Below are 21689 nucleotides of genomic sequence, written 5' to 3' on the forward strand. Positions count from 1 at the left end.
GGGGAGGTATGTGTGGCACTCTCTCGTTTTGCTTAAAAGATCACAGAGTAAGAGTAAGTGGAAACAATTATTTTTTAATTAATAACTCGGGAAAGGTGACCAGAATCGTTTTGCAGGGTTTGACTGTGTGTACACCAAAACTAAAACACTGCTAGGCTTCAATAATTTATCATTTCTTGACAGGGGCTTGAAAAGGGTCCAGTCTGTAAGTACAAATCACCAATTTGCTCCGTTATAAATGACTTCTTTTAGGGAGAAAATGGATGTCCCCCCGAGTGCAGCGTACGTGTTCTCATTTGTTTTCTAGAATCCGGGGCTGCCAGGTTGCCGCGGCCCTTCCTCCACTGGCACCTGCTGCTTCTCAAAGCCATTCTGTTCCGATTTCCCGCCGATCCGTGGCACCCTATTTGTGCCACCTTCTTTCCTGACCCTTTGGGCATATGTCTTTGTATTCCCCTTGTCACCCATGGAACTACTTTTACTCAAGATCGACTTTGGGAAATGCTCCCGTTTGTATGGTGATAAGGACCGTTCGCAACGCAACACAAGTTGTCTCCACATAGTACAACTGTGAAACAAAATAGTGTACATGCTACATTGACTTTTTTTGTTACCTGTCGTCTCCTAGAGGCCAGTGAATGACTTCCAGTTGCACTATAGCAAAGACATCTGTTCTCAGGTGAAGACTTTTTCACTTGAGCAAACATGGATTCCCTGTCTCTCTGCCCCCAAGCCCTGGCTGCGACGAGCTCTCTCTTGGGCTGTGACAAAACCGAATGTTTAGTGAGAGACGGAAATTGTGCTGGGTTCTTTAGACTATTTGACTTCGTGTTCTGTTTTGGTCTTCTCAGCTATTCCTTGGCTAATCTTCCAACAAGTTGAATTGATTCTGACTTCAAAACTGTTTATCCCAAAACAGAGCTGTTGACAAGTACAAATACAGATGGCAGACATGTGGTACGATTTTCCTGTTCTCATCTCAGCATCCAGTGAGGGAATGGTACTGAGAGATGGTTTACATCTTACGCTTTTTTTTTCAGTGCAACGCGAGTGCTTAATTATGGACAAGCAGTACCAGTGTTTAAGGGATTTCCTTAGGTTCTAAAATCTCGGCAGCATTACCCTGCTGCGTATAGCTCGCCGCCTTGGAGGCTGTAATAATCGACGAGAATAGCAACAGCCTCTGGGGAGTAGAATTGTCTGGTAATCCCACTGACTCACGAGGGACCCCAGCGCAGCGCTCCAGGCAGGAGGGCCAGTCTGTCCCCTGAGCGTGGACCGACACTGACCTCTGTCCTCCGAGCCAACGATCCTCAGAGGAGTCCTGGCTAGCTCTTCTATTCAGAGGCAAATTCCAGCCCATTCTGTGGCCAAGGCTATTCTTTACAGCCAAACTGCATTAACGTTCCCTTCACAAAAAGAAATTGTTGGTGAGAGGAAGTCACAGTTCGGTGTCCCCAGTGACCCTGTTTCTGGAGGCCCTGTACACGACAGCGCGGCTCTGACTGCCTGGACCAAGACTCACCCGATGGCCATCGATCAAGCCAGACTCTGCCCTGGGGGTCGCAGGGTTAGTCCCAACCTCTCCGGGGTCTGAAGAGCCAGCAAGTACTGTATTTGGTTGCGTGCAATGCGGTCCCATGTATAATGCACACTCATATTTTTGCCCAGACTTTGAGGGGAAAAAATTGTTTCAATTCAATTACTTATTTATATTTAAGTATTTCATTTTTTATATTAGAAAGAGCATTATTTTGCATATAAATGCTTTCTAGAGTTATACTTTTAATGCATAAGTAAAAATTAAAAACATAGATACAGAATTGGTACCACCCATCTATAATGCACAGCCTTATTTTTCCCTCAAAAATTTGGGCAAAAAGTCCTCGTACACAAAAAGTCGGTCCCTTTATCCCAACAACTGCCACCTGTCGTCCAGTGCTCAGTGGTGCAGTAAGGAGGGTCTGCCCTCCCAACCAGCCAGCCCCCACTTGCCAGCTGGGGGCCAGTTTGCCAGAGTGGGGGCAAGATGGCAGAAGCAGGCAAGAGTGGCATGTGCCCAGTGACAGGACAGTGGACGTGACACGAACAGACATCTGCCCTGGGCCTCTCTGAGCCAGCTTCCCCTGTCTGGGAGGTGGAGGAGCTGGCCACATGGTGGGGGGGGGTCTGGGAGAGTGGTCACAGAAGTCCGTTCAGCACTTACGGCATGGCGGCCGTGGGCGGGGCGCTGGGCCAGACCTCGTGGGGTGCTGGAGTGAACGCGCCCCTGCTCCTCCCCCCGTACTGAGTGTGTAGATCTGGGTGTTCTGGGAGAAAGTGGTGCTCCGTGCTTTTTCTTCTAATTGGACCGAAATTTTGAGAATTCTTTGTAAAATCTGAACAGTTTAGATGGATTCGATAATCTCAACCATATGTTCATGCCTTGGAAGTCCAGATAACCTCAGGACTAGATAATGTTGAAATATGATTATCTCCATCTGTTTATCTCGTTTCCCCACGGGCCCATGTGGCTTTGCCTCCCATCCTCGTACTTGTTTTTCCCAGCTAGCACAAGCCAGATTTTCTGTTTTGATGCATTTGTCTTATTGAAACATTTTCTTTTCTTAGTAATAGTTTGGAAGTAACAGCAGCTAGAAGGTGGATGTATGGTCCAGAAAGTATCCAGCTGTGTCCTATGAAAAATAAGAGACATTGAAGAAGATGCAAGAAACATTGCACACAGGACAATGACACCTCAGTCCCCTTCAAAGTAGGCCCCTTGGGACCTCACACAGTTCTCCCAATTGCCATCGCCTGCCCCACCTGTTTTTCCTGCATCTCATCAATGGTCTGAAATCTCTTCCCTTTCAGGAGTGATTTTAGTGTGGGGAGTCACAGGGCACCAAATATGGGCTGAGTCACCTGGGTGATTGGATGTTTCACCAAAAAACTCTGCATGAGACGTGATGCACAAGCGAGCGCATTGTTTTGATGAAGCTGCCAATCATCAGTTGCCCAGGGCTGCAGCCTTCTGAATCATCTGAACGGCTTCTGCGGAGGGAATGTTCAAGCCTAATGCAAAATGTGATGCGGACTCATTGCTCTACTTGCTCAGTCATTTTTAAAGTGACAGCCACACATACACATGCTCACTCAACAGCGTCTACCACCCCCTCTGACGAGTACAGTGAGGTCATCATTGTTCACGCGTGTGCACTCTAACCCATGCTCCTTGGCTGCCAGGTTACACTGATGTGCAAACTGTTCTCGTTATATTAACCATGGCTGGACTTTTCCCAGACAGACCTCATATTCTAAGATCTTCATGAAAGTATAAAACACTTGAGCAGTTGGGAGAGTCTAGTTTTTGAGGTCTTGTTTACAAAATGTTCAGATCCATATGGACTCCATTTATTCCAAGTTTTATAATGGAATGGATATGCTGGTGGGTTCAGCAAAATGCCATAACAATAATGTGAATTAAAGGAGAGCCCGTCTGCGAGAAGTTTACATAAAATCATTTTAGAGAAATTTCACCATCAGGCGCACACAATATTCCAAGTCACAGGTCAGTGTTGATATCAAACTGGACTTCTACTGACACTGCGATAACGCACCAAAAAAGAGGTGAGTTGTTTAGGAGGTTGTTTGGGTTCATTTGGCACAGACATGTCCAGACCAGGTGGCAGTTGATGAGTGCAGCGTCTAGACCGCAGAACGGGAGGAATGGAGGACCCCGACCTCCTCGCAGCCGCCATCTTTGCCGTTCAGGCGGGGAACCCGGAGCGGTGCCCCTGTGCCGGGCACTGTCTAACGCACTCACCTGTGTCATCTCATTCCGTCCTCAGAACCAGCCAGTCCTGGTCTCACTCAGCCTCTCTCGACACATTGAACAAAATTTCTTAACTTTGTGGGCAAAAATTAAATAGTTTTTGGTATGATTGCAGGAGGCATAACTGAGTCTTGGAGAAGAAAAAAAATTGTATGTATACAAATAGTTGTGTGAACAACTATACTTAAAATGTGCTGCAGTCCTCCTGGTTGTGTGCAGCTTAATATTTTCATCAGTTACTCAGGTAAAGGAATAAAAGATTTTTCAGATAATACAGTAGGCACAGACAAAATCAAGAGTTAAAAAGCTCAGTAAGCTAGAATAAGAATAAAGCAATCAACTGGAAACAAAAAGCACTTCAATTTAGGCTTTAGGGGTTTTTTTGTTTGTTTGTTTTTGTTTGTTTTTTTTCTTTTAAGCATGTAACAGCTTGGGACGACCCTGAATTATCGAATCTCATTGTTGCAAGCAATTTCGATCCCTCTGTGCCCTAGCCTCTGGTGGCCTGGCTTTCACTCCCGTCTGGTGATAGCTCTCACTTTCTGCCACGCATCCCTCTGCCAGTACACACAGTCCCTGCAACAAGCTTGTGAGAGATGGAACAGTCTCCCATTTCACAGATGGGAAAAGTGAGGCTCACCAACATTAAGTTGTTTGTCCAAGGTCATGCATCTAACTTGCTGTCTTCCAAGCTCATCCTCCATATGTTGCTTGTCACCCCAAGCAAAATGCGAATTAGAGAAAAGAGATCCCACTGATACCTTCTTGCATCAGCCGCTGACTGTCTTAAGTATTGTTTTGCAAATAAGCAAATACCAATGAGTTTAACATCCTGGGCAGGGAGAGTGGAGGAGTGGATCATTGGGTGGAGAAAGAGCACTAAACCATTCTTGTTAACAGAAGAAGAAAGTGTACGGTAGCATAAAGAATGAAGCAAAAGTCAACATGACACCTGAATGTACAATATGTAAATGTCCATTGATTTCCCACTTTTAAGAACCTAGAGTTGAGTTTGAAGAAAACTGTGAGAATTTTTCTCTTCTTACACAGATGGTCCCAGAGCTCCAGAAATCTGTAGGCTTTAACATTTTTTTATCTAGGTAAGTGTTGAGATGCTCACAAGGATCCATACCAGGATGGCCAGTGTGTGTGTGTGTGTGTGTGTGTGTGAAAACACTAGTCAAGCAGACAACGGCAGGGTGGTTACCAGAAGGGAGGGGAGGGCGGGGAGGTAGAAGAGGGTAAAGGGGTCCAATGTATGGTGACAGAAGGGGACTCGGCTTTGGCTGGAGAACACACAATGCAGTATACAGATGGCGTGTTACAGCATTGTGTACTTGAAACTTACATAATCTTATGAACCAAGGTCACCCCAATAAATTTAATTAAAAACCTCTGGTCAATTTCAACAGTGGGAAAAGGCTGTGAGTGAGTTACCAAAGGCACAGGCTCCACGTTCAGAGGCCTCTGGTTCCTTCCCCCGCACCTCCGCCCCACCCTGAATGTGGTTCGGCCTCCTCACTGTGATACATTCCAGTACAAATCTTCAGAATTCGATTTCTGCACGTTTTCAGCCTTCTCTCCTCCTCCCTCAAAGCCGCCTTCCAGGCCAGGCTCACACAGGCCAGGCCCTCTCCAGGACTCCACACCCACAGGGAGAGCCCTCTCCCTCCCCCAGGGAAGGAGAGGGGGGTGGCCAGAGAGCTCTTGGAAGTGCCACTCACGTTCAGCTTGCCCTGTCGCCTAGCTCCCTCCAGCTGTCCTTCGACTTTTAGCTCAAACGGTCCTTGTTTCTTGAAAGGTCCAGAGTCTCCAGTCAGCCCGATGGGTTGCTGCTCATCAATGAATGGACCGAGGTCTTGGGGAAACTGGCCGCTTCTAACCAGCCAGTCTTGGCGAGAGGGGGAGGTTGTCACAGGGGAGGTAGGGACCCTCCCAGGGCTGAGATGTGGGCAGGCCCTCTAGAGGAGTGTGGCCAGGCCTTTGTGTGCAGAGGAAGCCCTGGGAAGCTTCTTCAAAAGCAGGAACCAGCTCCGTGGATCCGCAGCCGGGCCTGCGGGTCTGCATTTCTCCTGATCTCCCAGTGGGGTGGGTGCTGCAGGCCCACGGCCCCACTTTGAACAGTGAGACTCGATAGGCGTTGCAGCCAGGGCACAGACTACAGTGCATGCAGCGCCTTCGTCTCATTCTAGAATGTTCCCTGTTCTTTATTGACAGGAAAGACTCTGCTCACTGTTTAAGATGCAGTTCCAATGTAACCTCTGTGAACCATGTTAGGGGTTTCACAGAGTTCATCTCATTTAACGTCTTAAAAAAAATCCCATTTACCGTTTGCCTCCTAGAGACTTGTGTCAGCTTCGTTTTGTTCTGTTCGTCCTGCTTTTCCACACAAGGCTCGTATGTGTGTGAGGTTGTGGTGTGCAGTCGATGAATTTCACCAGGCCCATACACAACCACCGCAACCGATTCAGAGCGGCTGCATCACCCCCAAAGCGCTGCCTTCTCAGTCACTCCGCCCCACACCCCCAGCCCCCGGCAACCACAGGCCTGTTTGGGTTCCCACGGCTTCGCCTTTCTCGGAATATTCCAGAAATAGAATCATGCACCCTGTAGCTGTGGAGTCGCCTCTGTGTTCTTGCGTGTAGTTGTGAATCTGGAGAGCATCATTCGCCTTTGTTTTTTGTCCAAATAAACGCCTGGCACACGGTTGGTGTTCAGGCACTCACTTTAATAACTTTTATTGTAATCGGTCGAACGTCCTTGGGGAAGCCCGACGTCTTCATCAATAAACCCCAGATGGGACGGGGCCTCTCGGGGCTTGGAGGCTCTACTGACTGACTTTGTGCTGATTCTTCAACTCAGCATTTTCCTACCTCGCCTGGTCGAAAGCATCTCCTGGGGTGTGGAATAAAAAAGCAGATTTCCAGTACTTCCTCCTGCAGATTCTGATTTCACGGGTCTAGAAAGAAGCCTGGGGAATCTGTACCAGCGATTCTCAAATCTTGCTTGGACCAGAATAACGGAGAAGGCTTGTGAGGCCGAGATTGCTAGTGTCCGACCCTCAAGTTACTGGTTCAGTAGGTCTGGAGTGGCGGGGGCGGGGGTCCAGGTGATGCTGACCATGTGCTCTGACGACCCCACTTTGAGAACTACCGCTCTGCAGGCTCTGGGCTATGCTGAAGAGTCTTGGGTGACTCTTACATGTTTCCAAACTCCTGAAACCCAGCCTCGGTGCAACTGAGGGTGGCGGGGAGTGAGCTGGGGAGCTTTCCCGTGTGCAGCTTGGCCCCCTGGCATCAACCCCACCCCGCCCCCCACCGGGGATGACCTTGTGAGCCCACACGGACTCGGCCCCAGAGGACACGGAGGCTGGCTGATGCCTTCATTCTCCTGCGGCAGGGAGTCCAAGACTAAGGCATCCGGCTCCCGCTGAGGATGCCGGTGCCAGCCCTGGGCAGCAACGCCTGAGCCCGTTCTGTCGAGCTGTGTACACGGGCTTGAATGGTGTTGGTGTGGAAATGGGGTGGGTATGTGCCCGGGGTCTGAGAGCAAACCGATGCGATTAAGGCTGGATTTGGACTCGGAGGGGCAGTTCCTGTGGACGCCAGGACGAGGGCAACAGCTGTTTTCCTGCCCATTAGAGGAGAAACTGAATGGAGAAGAAGAGACACATCCTTGTTTAAAGGATGTGCCTTTGCAATCCCATCAAACCTGAAGGCACGCGTACTCACAGGCAAGTGCGCGTTTCTCGGGTTCAGGTGGATGAGGTGCTGGGGGAGGGCGGAGATCACCAGGTCTCAGGAGGGACGGGTTCGACTGTGGCTGCGTTGAGGTCTCCGGGACACGGCCCTCAACCCCTCCCTCTGTAGGCGTCTGGGTTGCATCTGCCTCTGGGAGAGGAGGCCACCGTCTGCCATCCACAAGGGCGCAAGGGCACTTTCTGTGTGGCCCTTGTGAAAGTGGGCAGGGCCCTGGGCCTCCTCGATGGAGAATACGCTTTTATGGTCCCTTGTCGTGTAGAGCTTTTTGGTCATGGAAAGCCAGCCTAGCAGAGGAAGGTCATGTCGGGAGGACTCTTCTTGAGTCTGAGGGTTTGACCCGGCGAGCAAGCGCCCGCTGCTGCGTCTGCGCAGTGCAGAGGGCGGTGGCGGCGGCGGCGGCGGCCTCCGAAGGTAAGACGGGACTCCGTGAGGTCTGATTATTTTGTTGCATGAATGATCTCTTCACTGCTTTTATAACTAGTTTCACTAAATTTTTACGTTTTATTTTTACCTTTTAAAACCAGCTTACTAGGGAGGAGGGCTTTCGTTGCTTTACCTTGCTCCTTAGATGGAAACATGGGTGGAACTTTTGAAATACCTGTGCCACCCTGGGTGGCGTAGCTCAGTGAATTGAGCGCGGGCTGCGAACCAAAGCACCGCAGGTTCGATTCCCAGTCAGGGCACATGCCTGGGTTGCAGGCCACGGCCCCCAGCAACCACACATTGATGTTTCTCTTTCTCCCTCCCTTCCCTCTCTAAAAATAAATAAATAAAATCTTAAGAAAAAAATCAAACAAACCTGTTCAGAGGATTATAAAAACAAACAACTATTTTTTTAAATGTCTGTCTTGAATATTTATTCCGAGAGCTTTTTACTTGTGTTATTTGTCACCTCTCACTTTATTTTCACCCGTGAGCTTCTTTTCACAGTCAACTTTCAATTCTTTCAGTTTGTTGCTGGCCCTTCAAGGTGGCAAACAAAAGCAAAATTTACTCTGTGAATGCTATTTTATCTGACCATTTTGCTCCATCCCTGAGCCAGTTCCTTCTTTGCCACTACATTTAACGAGGTACAGAATGGACAGGCTTGGCTGCGACCTTCTTTGCTCACTTCGTCTGCAAAGAAGTCATGAGAGAACTAAGTGCAGTAAACAGGAGGAAGGACAAGGCACTGTGAGAGCATTGCGAATGTAGAACCCACCTCTGAATCGCTGATAGTTGGCAGAACTCTGTAGCATTTAATTCTGCAATTTGCAATCGTAGAGATAAGATGTTAAGCCAAGCCACCGGACGCCGTGCTGCCGGACCACGTTGGAATCCTGGGGCCTCGCTTCAGCAGTAATGGATTAGAGCTCACACTGACCTTGTAGCAGACAGCTCGTCAGGAGTTTACATTAAGATACAATTATTTTATTGTCTTTTTTTTTCACTTAAATATTAAAGCTTCTCTTTAAAACGAAGCAGGCTGGTCTTTTGAGAAAATTAAAAGATGAAAGGTTTTTTTTTTTTAAAGTGTTTAGAAAGGAAATACTCCCTATAGCTTGGTGTGTCTTTTTGACCTTGACCTTCAGCGCCTGCAGTCTGGGAAGGTACCTGGGTTTAAAGGCATGTGCGGGATGCAGGCCAGTCACACTGCAATGGACTTACACAGCCTCTGGGCTGACGCTGGTGTTTGTTGTGACGCAGGAAAGGGCAGGATGGGAGTCCCCGAGGCCCTCTCAGGCTGGCTCTGCGCGGCCCTCTGCCTGGCTTCCTGCTCGTCTGCCTTCTCCCACGGCGCCGGCCCGGCGGCCTGTGAGGACATGCGGCCCCGGCACATCCACGCCCAGCCTCAGAGCCCCCGGACACACCACGTCACCATTCACACCAGCAGGTCTTCCTACTCGCCAGGCGACACCGTGCCAGGTGAGTATGAGAGTGGCCTGGAGACAGCCGGGGAGCCCCCGGGCCCTCGTAACGAACTCCACATTGTGTCTGTCCCACCAGGAGTTTCCTGGACTGAAGTACGACTTAATCCTGAGAGGCAATTATGTGGCAAAAGACAGGCATGAAATATCTGTTACCCTGAGAACCACATCACGAATCTCTACATTGATATCCATCTTTACGAGAGAAAAGAGCACAAATGGCATTATCATAAAACATTGAAAAGTGAAAGTTTGCTTTCCCTTATTCTGGACACTCAGTTTGATTCCTGAGAGGCAACCATTGTTGTTTCTTGCACGTTTTTCCAGGAATTGTCCATGCGTGGAAGCATATGTAAGTGGGACATCCCAAAAGAGGATAACCTCATGAAGACACAAATTAAAGCATTCATTCAATGTCTGTATTTGTCACCTAGCGATCATATCGGCATCTTTTATTGTGCACATAAGCTTATTTTCAATGATTTCCTGACTCAGTTGTCTAGAGATCAGGTGAAGGATTTAACTGGTTTCCTATGGCTGGATATTTATTTACTTCTGTAATTGCTGGCGTTGTGAGCTCCGTTTCGGACACCCTTACACTTTTGCTCATTGTGCGGGCCAGGATTCTTTTAGTTGCAGTGAACAGAGCTGATGGACAGAATGTTGACGGATAAGAAAAGCCCTTTGATTTTCTCACTGGGTCTGGCGGTGGGGTTTCTGTGTTTGGTGAAGGCACTCAGCGACGACGAGGCTCGGAGGTGTTTCTGTTTCCCTGCTCGGCCACCGTCGGTGAGCTGGGTGTCATGCCTCTGTCATCCATCGCCCAGGCTCAGGAGGACTGCTGGAGTCGTAGGCCCCGCACTGGTACTGAAACTGGAATAAAGCATCTGGTGGGGGGGATTTATTCCCCCAGTACCCGCCAGCCCTCTCAGCTGACGTGCTGTCCTTGGCCAGACTGGGGTCGTGGGTGAAGAGGGACCTGTAGCAGCGGTTTTGGTCTGAGGACAGGGAGAAGGCTGTTTTGAAGCGAGAGGCCCCCACTTGTGACGTGAATGTAACGTCTGGGTTCTGTTTGCAGAGAGTAAGTGGAGAGAGGCTGTGGGGTAGTGGACTTCAGGGTCCGCCACGTTGCCCTACGCAGGCATGTCAGTTGCTAAATCAGAGGGTAACTGAGGGTCACTGCCTGGTGTGTGTGGTTTTTATACATAACGCCAACTTCACCGTGTCTAAGAAGACAACTTGCTGATGTCAAGCACATTCACAATGTTGCACAACCATCACCACTGTCCACCTCCAGAACCTTTGCATCATCCTAAACAGAAGCTCTGTCCCATTAAACAATCTCTGTCTGTCTGTCTGTCTGTCCCTCCAGCCCCTGGTAACCTCGACTCTTTCTGTCTCTATGAATTTGCCTGTTGTGGGTACTGCACATAAGTGGAATCATACACTATGTGTCATTTGGGGCCTGGCCTATTTCCCACACTGGAGTGTTTTCTAGGCCCTTGTATGCAGTGGCATGCATCAGAGGTGACTGCGTTTTGAGTACAGGAAATACTGTCAGGTCACCCGTCCCCCACCCCAAAGAGCAGCCTGGCACGGAGTTCTCGCGTTAGTGAGTGAGTGCTCTCGCTCTCCTGCGGTTCAGCCGGAACTGGTGCCAATGACACATTTTAAAGTTTGTATATGTGACAAGTATAAAATAGTATCTCACTTATAGTTGTTTTTAAAATATTGTTTGAGTTTGTTTCATTTTCTGTGGTGTCCTTTCATAATGTTGGGTTATCTTTTTACGGGTTCACTATAACCATTGGTATCTTTGTCTGTTTTGTAGCTAACAAATACTTTCCCAGTTTATCATTTTTTTTATTTCTTCCATATTCAGAATTTTTTTTAAAAATCATCTTTTCCTTTATGGTTCCTGGGTTTTGCTTAGAAGGGCATTCCTAACTCCAATATTTAAGGGAAAAACACATTGTTTTAAATTCTTTTGAATTTAAAACACTTTCACATATCTCTGATCCAAATGGAAATCATTTGTGACATAAAACAGCACATTGACTTCTTTTTTTCCCTATTGAGTAGCTCGTTCTATGGGGGCTGGTCTCCAGCTCCGAGCTTGCAGTGTCACAGCTGCCACCTAGAACCCAGCGGCCCCACGCCAAGCACGTCGCCTCCAGTGGCCGTTCTCTGCCGCGGTGACCGTGAGGAGTGGCCGTGACGTCGTGGGGTTGCTGCTTCAGGCTCGGACAGCGTCTGGTCATCAAACAGCCGGCACTTTCCTGCTCGTCCCTCCACGTTCCAAACTGATGGGTTGTTTCGGAGAGGCCGACACGGTCACCCATGCGGACAAGTCCCTGAAGAGAACCCTGTCCTTCGTGTGGAAGGCCCCCGCCCAGCCCGTGGGGGACATCAGATTCCTGTAAGAGAGTAAAGTGCTGCTTCTTAACAACTAGCCTTCCCCTTTGGAAAGAGGGGAGCTGCCCCTCCACCCCCCACCTCTCAGCTGCGTTATGACAGGGATGGGGTCCCTGGAGCTGCCCTAACTAGAGGGCCTACGCAGAGGGTAGCTACAGAGCATTGGCCCCCATCTCCCCTCCTTGCCACCATCCGTGGTCTGGAGTGTGTGATTGCCCCTTCCCCCCGGGCACAGGTGAATCTTGATCAAGGGCTCCAGGAACTTCTCCGTAGAGGACCAGAGGGCTGCTGGTGGGAGGGCAGAGAGAGAGCTGAGGAGGCAAGAGGGAGGCAGACAGACAGGTGGACACCTTGCTGGGCCTGGGGAAGCCACTGAGTCTCTGCCCCTTCGCTGGCTGGCCATCCCATGGGTGGGACAATAGTAGCACCTCCTCCTGGGTGGGGGCAGTGTGGGCTGGGGGGCCAGTGTGAGCCAGGGACCCAGAACCATGCCCTGCAGAGAGCGCTGTGCAAGCATCGCCATTACTCAGACTGAGACACTCACGTTTGCCAAGAAGGGGAATTTTATGGTTGTTTTTAGAAAAGGGTGTGTTTCTTTTCTTCCTCAGCTGTTTTTCCCCCACTCGCTCATATACAAGAGGGAGGCTGAACCCGAGGGTGGCGGCATCCAGACCCCGGGCTCCCCCTCCAGGCCTCCCCTCCGCACTGGGGGCCGTGAGCAGAGAGGGGTTTCCGTGTCCCCGTTGCATCCCAATGCAGCAGGCGGAACAGCAAGGAGCAGAACTGTGTGCTGTGATGGTGCCCACTTGGATGCTGGCGTGACCCAGCTCCTGCCATGCCCTTGGTTCTGACCCTGGGCAGGCATGTGTGGTGTGTGAAGTCCTCACACCTGTGGAGTTACTTTTATTTCTCAAAGCATCTCATTGTTGTTCTTGGATTTGCTATGTGGTGCTACAAAGGAAGTAGCTTAGACGCTATGATCTTTGTTTGGCAGAAAGGGGCTAAGTCACTGATTGGAAGCCCCTCCCAGAGCCACCAAGTGCTCACGTACCCCTGGGACCCCTCCCCGCAGTAACTGTCCACCTGTGGGGGCCTGAACCGTGACTCTTGCTAGCACCTTAGCGCTCTGGATGGCTTCAGCTAATTGGCCACATTTTTATAACTGCTTCCTGAGTACTCACAGTGAGAAAAATAGCATTTGCCAATAATCCCTATCTTGGTGAAATGTTGGGGAGAATGATGAGATAATCTTTCTGAAACTATTTTTTTACCGAAGAAAGTCATTATGTGTTCAAACTATTACTTAAGAGTATTTATTAATGATTTATTTCTAATTTTCAATAGAATCTGTGATTACAATAGCATTATACAACTGTACAAAAGAATTATAAATTTTCAATTGATGATGTAATTCAATTCCATTAACGATAGACCAGTAGTGGCTAATAATAAAGTCTAAGATAAGACCTTTTGAGTTGGAATACTTAAAGAAGCTACCCTTGAGTCAAAATGATATTTTTAATGACTGTATTTCTTGATTTGCGCTTGTCCTTTCCTAATTTCATTATCTGCTGCTACTGAGTTTTTGTTTTTAAAAACAATGAAGTCACTCCAGGGAGAACGTAATCATTTCTCTCTGGCTCTTCTATCTATTTAGACTTTCGTTCTTCTTCATCTTGTCATCCTTCTCTCTAGTCTAGTGGGATGACCCTCGGTATCACTGAAGGAAAACTGAGCCCTCAACCCTGCGCTTTCTCCCTCCACAGTTTGTCAGTCGTCCAGTCCTACTTCGTGTACTGGGCAAGGATCGAATCACCTGTCGTGTCTCAGCAGACACACAGCAGAGCCCATCCCGACGGCCGCGTGGCACTGGGCCCACTGATGCCAACTTCTGGGCAGAGGCCGGAGGGTGTTGAAGGACCTGCACCAGGTACAGCTCGCCACTGTATACAGTAGCTGGGTTGCCATCATTAGTTTTGGGTGTCTATTTTCACGTCAGAGTTACTAGTTTCCAGCTTCTGCAACACAAGGAGTCAACGCTGGTCCTGGCTGACTGTTAAGCAGTTCTTGGGGACATGGGGACAGCCGTTAGCAGGCTGGGGTGGGTGCAGTGGCTGTGCTTGTTGCAACAAATACTTTGTCTGCTCAGCCCCACAGATCAAGCTGAGCTCTAGACTGTAGAGTCCGAACAGTGCTACAACCCCCAAAACTAGCACCCACCTCCCCCCAGCCCCATCGTTGCCCATCCTCCCAAACCCTGAAGCTGCACAGGCAGCTCAAGAAAGACATGATCTTCTCTTCTGTTTTTAAATAAAAACTCATCCAGTTTTCATTGTGACTTTCCACAGTAGGCAGATGGCTCTTTGCGGCCTGGGTCGGAGAACGGAATCAGCAGTGAGAGACGGTTTGGATGGCAGTGGAGTGTTTTCCTGGTCACCGTGTGGCTTTAGACCCCGCTGGCCCATGAACTTGGGAAACAAACAAACAAAAATGAAAGCATTTAAAATATATATATTTTATTGATTATACTATTACAGTTGTCCCGTTTTTACTCCCCTTTATTCCCCTCCACCCTGCAACCCCCTCCTACCAGCACCCCCCGCCAACTTATTTCGTGTCCATGGGTCGTACATGTAAGTTCTTTGGCTTCTCCATTTCCTATGCTAGTCTTAACCTCCGCCTGTCTATTTTGTACCTACCATTCATGCTTCTTATTCCCTGTACCTTTTCCCCCTCTCTCCCCCTCCCCACTGATAACCCTCCATGTGATCTCCATTGCTGTGATTCTGTTCCTGTTCTAGTTGTTTGCTTAGTTTGTTTTTGTTTTTGTTTAGGTTCAGTCGTTGATAGTTGTGAGTTTGTTGTCATTTTATTCTTCATATTTTTGATCTTCTTTTTCTTAGATAAATCCCTTTAAGATTTCATATAATAAGGGCTTGGTGATGATGAACTCCTTTAACTTGACCTTAAGTGGGAACCACTTTATCTGCCCTTCCATTCTAAATGAAAGCTCTGCTGGATAGAATAATCTTGGATGTAGGTCCTTGCCTTTCATGACTTTGAACACTTCTTTCCAGCCCCTTCTTCTATGCAAGGTCTCTTTTGAGAAATCAGTTGATAGCCTTATGGGAACTCCTTTGTAGGTAACTGTCCTTTTCTCTTGCCACTTTTAAGATTCTTTCCTTCTCTTTAATCTCGGGTAATGAAATTACGATGTGCCTTGGTGGGTGCTTCCTTGGGTCCAAGTTTTTTGGGATTCTATGAGCTTCCTGGACTTCCTGGAAGTCTATTTCCTTTGCCAGATTAGGGAAGTTCTCCACTGTTTTCAAATAAGTTTTCAATTTCAATAAGATTTCTTGCTCTTGTTCTTCTCCTTCTGGCACCCCTATGATTCAGATGTTGGAATATTTAAAGTTGTCCTGGAGATTCCTAAACCTCTCCTCATTGTTTTGAATTCTTGCTTCTTCATTCTGTTCTGGCTGAATGTTCATTCCTCCTTCTGCTCCAAACCATTGATTTGAGTCCCGGTTTCCTTCCCTTCACTGTTGGTTCCCTGTATATTTCCCTTTATTTCACTTTGCATAGCCTTCACTTCTTCCTCTGTTTTGTGACCATGCTCGACCATTTCTGTGAGCATCCTGATTACCAGTGTTTTGAACTCTGCATCTGATCATTTGGCTATCTCTTCATCGCTTAATTCTATTTTTGGAGTTTTGATCTGTTCTTTCATTTGGGCCACATTTCTTGGTCTCAGCACAGCTGTTACATTGTAAGGGGCGGAGCCTTAGGTATTCACCAGGGCAGGGCAACCCTCTTCGCTGCCTTGTGGCACTGTATGTGGGGGGGCGGTCAGAGAGGGAACAATGCCATTGGCAGCTTTTAGCCACTTCCTCCGCTACCCAGAAGCAAATTGGGCCATTCTGGTGCTGATTCTTGGGTGGGTGGGACTGTGTACATTCTAGGACCCTGCAGGACTCTCCAACAAATTCTGTGAGGCTGGGAGTTTCTCCCACCACTGCAGCCCCCACAGGTTTAACAGCCAGAGGTTTTGAGGCTTTATTCCCTTGCAGTGGAACCCTGGGTTGTGTGGTCTGTCTTGTTGCCCAGATGTTCCTCCCGGTTTATCCGCACACAAATGTGGGACCACCCGGCCCCCCAGCTGCCACCTTGCTGTGAGTCCTTTCTGCCCAGGCTGCCTGTCTCTACCCCTTCTACCAGTTTGAATAAATATTTCTTCTTTACTCCTTGGTTGTCAGACTTCTATACTGATTGATTTTCTAGCAGTTCTGGTTATTTTTTTGTTTTTAAATTTGTTGTTGTCCTTCTTTTAGTTGTGTGAGGAGGCAAAGTGTATCTACTTGTGCCTCCATCTTGTCCAGAAGTACAAAAAATTAAAACAGTAACCAGCTAGACAGTGCTGGACCTACCAGAAAATTACTGGTGCTCTGGGGTTCACTTTCATTATTCATTTCTAGTTCAGTGCTTTGAACAGATGCACTCATAAGGCATCCAATCACTTGCCTAGGAAGTCTAGTCTTCACTCCATTCAATCCCACTTTTCTTTTTCCTTCCCTTCATTCTTGGCTAACACGGCACACCTGGGAGCCGATCGGAATCCCTGCCTGTGCTCAGTCTGGCAGACCCAAGGTCAGGGCCCTGCCTGGCCACCTCTTTGCCCCAGACCTTGTCTGCTCCGCAGTGCCCAGCACTGCTCCTGCAGCCTCTCCACCAGGCTAGTTCTGAGAGCAGAGAAAACATTTTTGAGTGGCCTGAAGACAACCCTGCCAGCCCACCACCTGTCTGAAGTCTCATGTTTATTTTTTATAAATCACGCAAATGTTGCTTTCTAACCCCAAGCGTGCTGCTTTTAACATGGATATGAATAAAAGGGAGAATCCTGGAAGGGCCGTCCTGCGGGTCCCACCCCCTCTCTGGTGGCTGACCCTGCGGGGCGGGGAGGCTCGTCTCCCAGGGGCTGAGAACTCCAGCCGGAGCCGCCACAGGGCACATGCCTTATCCCGCTGCTGACGTGCCTCCCCTTGTGGCCCCAGCCTGTTGTCCTGCCTCTCCCTCTCCACAGACCCTGACGTTGTCCTGGGGAAAAAGGAGTGAGTGACTATGGATGTGTGTGTGTGTGTCGGGGGAGGTATCATTCATCTAACAAAGCGCAACAGGTTTGTAGCTCTGAGGAGACCTCAGGAGGCCAGTGGGAACTATGAATTTTCACAATGGGAAGACAGCCTACCATATTTCTCAGATGTTTCCCAGCAGAGCCCTGGGACACTCTGGGGCCCTGCCCGACCGCATCGGACACGACCTACTTCTGTGTGTCCGCGTGTTGCCTTCTGACCGTTCTGCACACCGGGCCGCTCCTCACGATGATCTCTCTCTCTTCCAAGGGGCAGTTCGGATCTCTCCTTTGTGGAACTTTTCCCCATACGTCTCGGGGGGCAGATCTAATCGCCTCCTTGGCTCTGGTATTGAAGCTGTCGTCACACTGTCATGGATGAGGATGGGCATCTAAGAGTCCCTCCTCCTAGATTTCAGTTCAGAAACAGATCACCGACCTGCACCCCTTCTGCACCTGCAGTGGTGCTGGCACACAGTGGGTCTGCAGATGTCCAAATGCACTTAGAGTTCAAGCGGGAACTTAAAATAACTGCTGGAGTTTTTGCCACGTTCTGTGTTAGGCTTCTCTGTTTTTCACTGGTTCTCGATGTTTCGGAGTGATGAAGGCATTGGAACAAAGTAGCATGCCCTTTGCTCCCCTCAAAAGATTCAACCCAACCCGGTTGGAGTCCTGGGCGGAGCAACTTCTGCCAACGCTTTTTGCGACCACTATCTCTGTCCCCCAATCATCGGGGTGGTGGACCCTCGGGGTGCGCCTGTGCCAGCGGGGCTTTGTGCTCCTCCTTCGCCGACTCCGTTTTGCCCCCTCGGCAAAGGCGTGCTGGAGGTATAGTCACGGGTCCCATTTCGCAAATGAAGAAGCTGATGCTCCAGACCTTGCCTCAAGCCCCCAGGAATTAGCAGAGTGGAGAACAGAACTCAGAAATGATTGGACTGCAAAACCTGCCCTCGGTCACTGCCCTGCATGTGGCTATTTCTAATGCTGGGTGACCCTGCCAGCTGTTCACGGGGGAACGAAGTGGCGGGGCGGGGGGGAAGGGGGGGTGCAGTGCAGGGCAGGGCTGCACAGCAGGGGCTCACATCGTCATCGTGACCCAGGAAGCTTCTTTCACTGTTATTGTTTTTTAAATCCTCACCTGAGGATAAGTTTTCTTATTGACTTGAGAGAGGCTATGGTTTCTTATTGACTTCAGAGAGAGAGGGGAAGGGAGAGAGAGACACCTGTGTGAGAGGGAAACATCCATTGGTTGCCTCCCACTCATTCCCTGACTGGGAATCGAACCTGCCACCTTTTGGTCTACAGAAAACGACACTCCAGCCAACTGAGCGACCTGGCTGGGGTATCTGGGAAACCCGTAGTGTTACAAATATGGCAAGAGAGATTAAGGACTTTTACCAATCTTCAATTTGTGAGGTTCCACTTTCTTTTCTAGCGAGGAATAGTTTCTGGCAGAGGGGAGAAAAAACACAGTGGTCTGTGTCTTCCCTGGTGGGTGCCTGTGAGGAACACACAAGCCCAGAGGCCCAGGGACCCGCGCTCTGGAAAGGCCGAAGGACTGGACTGTGCTTTGCTGCGTGGCCAGGCCTTGTGCTGCTGGTCAGATCATTTTTATGTTGACACTTTTGAGTGGCTCACACTTAATGGTCTGTCCTTGAGGCCCATTAAAGTCTCCAGTATTTACCCATTATTGCCACTGTTGGTGCTAATCGATGCCAGGAAAACGCTCTCACTCTCTCTGTGGTGTCTTTGGGCCTCTGTTCAGCTCCCAGGCTGCGCAGCCCTCTTTCGCAGCAGCACGCAGATGCCCCTGCTGTTGCCCTGGCTGGGGCTGCAGAGGAGGACAGCCCAGACCCTGTTCCGGCTGGTACCGGGGTGTCCGAGTTTCCTGGGGGCGCAGAGACTGTGTTCCAACCGTCGCCACACACAGCTACTACCGCCAGCGATGGCCAGCCGCCCCACAGCAGGGACAGCGGCCCAACCCTCGAACCCTCCCTGGACGCCCGTGGGCTGGACAGGCTCCTGGCCTTCAGGAGCTTGTTTGCCGAGGACTTTACTTCCAGCCCCAGCACCCACCACCGCAGGTAATAGGCGCGGGTGGGCCAGTTCATCAGGTGGCGGGGTGATGCCGAACCCCGGGGTGCTGAGGAAATGTAAACTCCTTGGAGTCTGACAGTGAGAGATCTCAAGCATGTTCATTCTTAAGGGAACGAGAAACCCTGACTGTAGGAGGGCCACTGGTCAACAGGGCTGGGTATGATAATCCCTTGGGGACTCGGACTCTCTCGGGCAGGGTGCGGTCTCCGACGTGTTGCTATAAATAAAACAAAATATAAACATATGTTTTACATTTCAGATACATACATGTATAGTGCATAAATATATACTTATACAGAAGAATAAAGAAGAGCACTCAGTGCGTTCTTTGCTGGCACCCTCCCTCCCCTCTCCCCCTCCCCCACCTCCAGCCCGGACTCCAAACTCAGCCATCTTTCAAGGAAATCTGATTGTATCAGCCTACACAGCAGCGACAGGAAAGGTTGCTTTTTGATCCAAATGCTTAATGTAATGACCTCTTCTCAGGCCTTCTATTCTTCCCTTTAGGACTCAGGGCGAACCAGGCTCTTATTCCTTGGAAACCTGCCTGCCCTCGGGTGGGAGTGAACAGGTAATAGCCCACGTTATGCAAGGGGGGTGAGGTGGGTATTTTGCACTCAGCGTGGGAGGTTCTGGACTAGGAAGTCAGAGCTATTAGACTAGTAGCCAAAGCAAGAGAGAAGGCGGCAAGGGCATAGTACACACGTCGTGTTGTTCTACCAATCAATACCGGCCTTTGTCTCTGAACTTGTTATTGGCAATTGTAGAAACTGATGGTTTTAGTGGTTTGTTTCCCCACCCAGCCTTGGTGAGTAATTCCTCTCTCCCCCCTGCTCCCAGCCCCTTCTTCATAGCGCTGACCTCGGAAGACGATGCCAGGTCCCAGAGGTTAGCTCCACGGGCAGTATACCATATGCATGCCCACTGATTTACTATTCCTTTGAAGTCTTAAAAGGAATGCGGAATAAAACACGGTATAATGTTCTCACTCAAATTTATCAGAACCATCATCAAGACTAAATGGTCCCTCTTGCATGGGTGTTAGCACAGAAAGACTCACACAGCTTTCAACCATTGGAGATGACAGTCCCCGGTACTGGTCTGGAAGCCGTCCTGTTTATTCTTGCAGCTGGCCTCCACGTTCTCTGTGGGGCTTCCATTAGCCACCCTGTCCCCATCGGTAACAAATGCATATTTATCTACTCGGGCCTTTTACTCTGAGCTCTCTTAAGGAGCAGGCACGAGGTTGGGTTTTCAGCTGCTGCCTGGAATTCCTTAAAGAACACAGGTTGGTTGCAAACTCATTGGCAGCTTGGGTGAAGACCGGCCCCTTTGACGTTTTCCCCTTTGCTCTTCTAGGACAAGGTGGAGGTCTCCAACAGGACAGTGATGAGGCCTTGGCTGGACACTGTCCCTCTTACCTATCCTCAGCGCCTCTGGCCCTCTGAGCCACCGACTACGGGTGGGGGTGGGGCTGGGACAGCCAGCCCATCTCCTGTCCTCCACACCTGGGGCTCTCCTGGGCCACCCTCTGCTACTGGCTGGTCACAGGGACCCGGGCCCTCTGCCAGCTTCTTGCCCCAGTCTGAGCACAAGCTGCCTGGAGTGAAGGAGGCAAACGGAGAGGGCAGGGGGGGCCACCCCAGGGAGGCCCAGCCAAGGCCTGAGGCTGGGCGAGAGGGAGCCAGTGCCCCCTCGGAGATGCAGCTCGGGACTCCCCAGCTGGCAGCCCTGCTTTGCCTTTTGGCCATCTTGGGCATGGTCTTGGCCGCTGGCCTTTGCTACCTGCACACCCAGTGTTGCCGCAAGCAGACACCGGTGTCCTTCGGGGAGCCTGCCCGAGAAGCTGTTGCCAAGGGCGACAGTGGTGAGACGGGGCACGTCAGGCAGATCCGGGGGAACAGGTGTGGTTGGCTTGGAGCGGAATACGACCGGATCGCTCCCTCTGTGGGGAGCCGGAGAACAGTCCTCCGAGCAGCCCGCCGTCCCAGGCCCCTCTGTGGCCCCATCAGACCCCCTAGGCTGGCGTGGCAGCCGGAGCAGCAGCGCTAATGAGAACAGCTGACGGGCACCGGGCGGCTGTCGTGGTGGCGCGGTTCGCGGAGGAGGAAGCGGCGACAGGACGCTTTCATCAACAGCGTCCTTCCCGAGCTTTGTTGTCTTAACATCTGCATTTAGCTGCTTTTTTTTTCTTTTCGCAATTAGACGTTCTGTTTGAAGAGTTAAACTCGGCACAATGAATATTGTATAACCTGCTCATTAACTAGACTCCTGTGGCCTCTGAGCTTCCTCCGTTGCCTCGAGGGCCCGCGGAAACGAGAGCCGTGTCCCTCTCCCGCGTGTCAGCCGCCTCCCCTCGAAGTCTTTGAAGAAAGAGGGGTGTCGGGGTTGGGTCTCTTGCAAGAAAGACAAAGAACCGTAGCCCTCGCTTCGCCTCCCCAAACCACTCCGAAGAAGTTTGGTTTTTTAAACCCGGAGTCCAGAACTGGCTCTGATTATTGGACTGGGTGAGTGCCAGGGCGTTCCGTCTTTCTGGAAGCTCAGAGGTCTGACAAACCCGCCACGAC

At 50.0% G+C, this 21689-nt stretch overlaps 1 protein-coding gene across 1 annotated transcript; it reads left to right on the top strand.

The window, feature by feature from the left end:
* The first annotated feature begins 9272 nt into the window (after positions 1-9272).
* Positions 9273-21474, top strand: REELD1 (reeler domain containing 1). Its single transcript, XM_028521244.2, has 6 exons — positions 9273-9477; positions 11676-11901; positions 13664-13827; positions 18791-19109; positions 19630-19693; positions 20482-21474. The coding sequence occupies exons 1-6, from the start codon at positions 9273-9275 to the stop codon at positions 21172-21174; spliced, it is 1671 nt and encodes a 556-aa protein (XP_028377045.1). The 3' UTR covers positions 21175-21474.
* The last annotated feature ends 215 nt before the right edge of the window (positions 21475-21689 follow it).

The sequence above is a fragment of the Phyllostomus discolor genome, chromosome 8 (genome assembly GCF_004126475.2).
Source record: "Phyllostomus discolor isolate MPI-MPIP mPhyDis1 chromosome 8, mPhyDis1.pri.v3, whole genome shotgun sequence".
Taxonomy (NCBI): Eukaryota; Metazoa; Chordata; class Mammalia; order Chiroptera; family Phyllostomidae; genus Phyllostomus; species Phyllostomus discolor.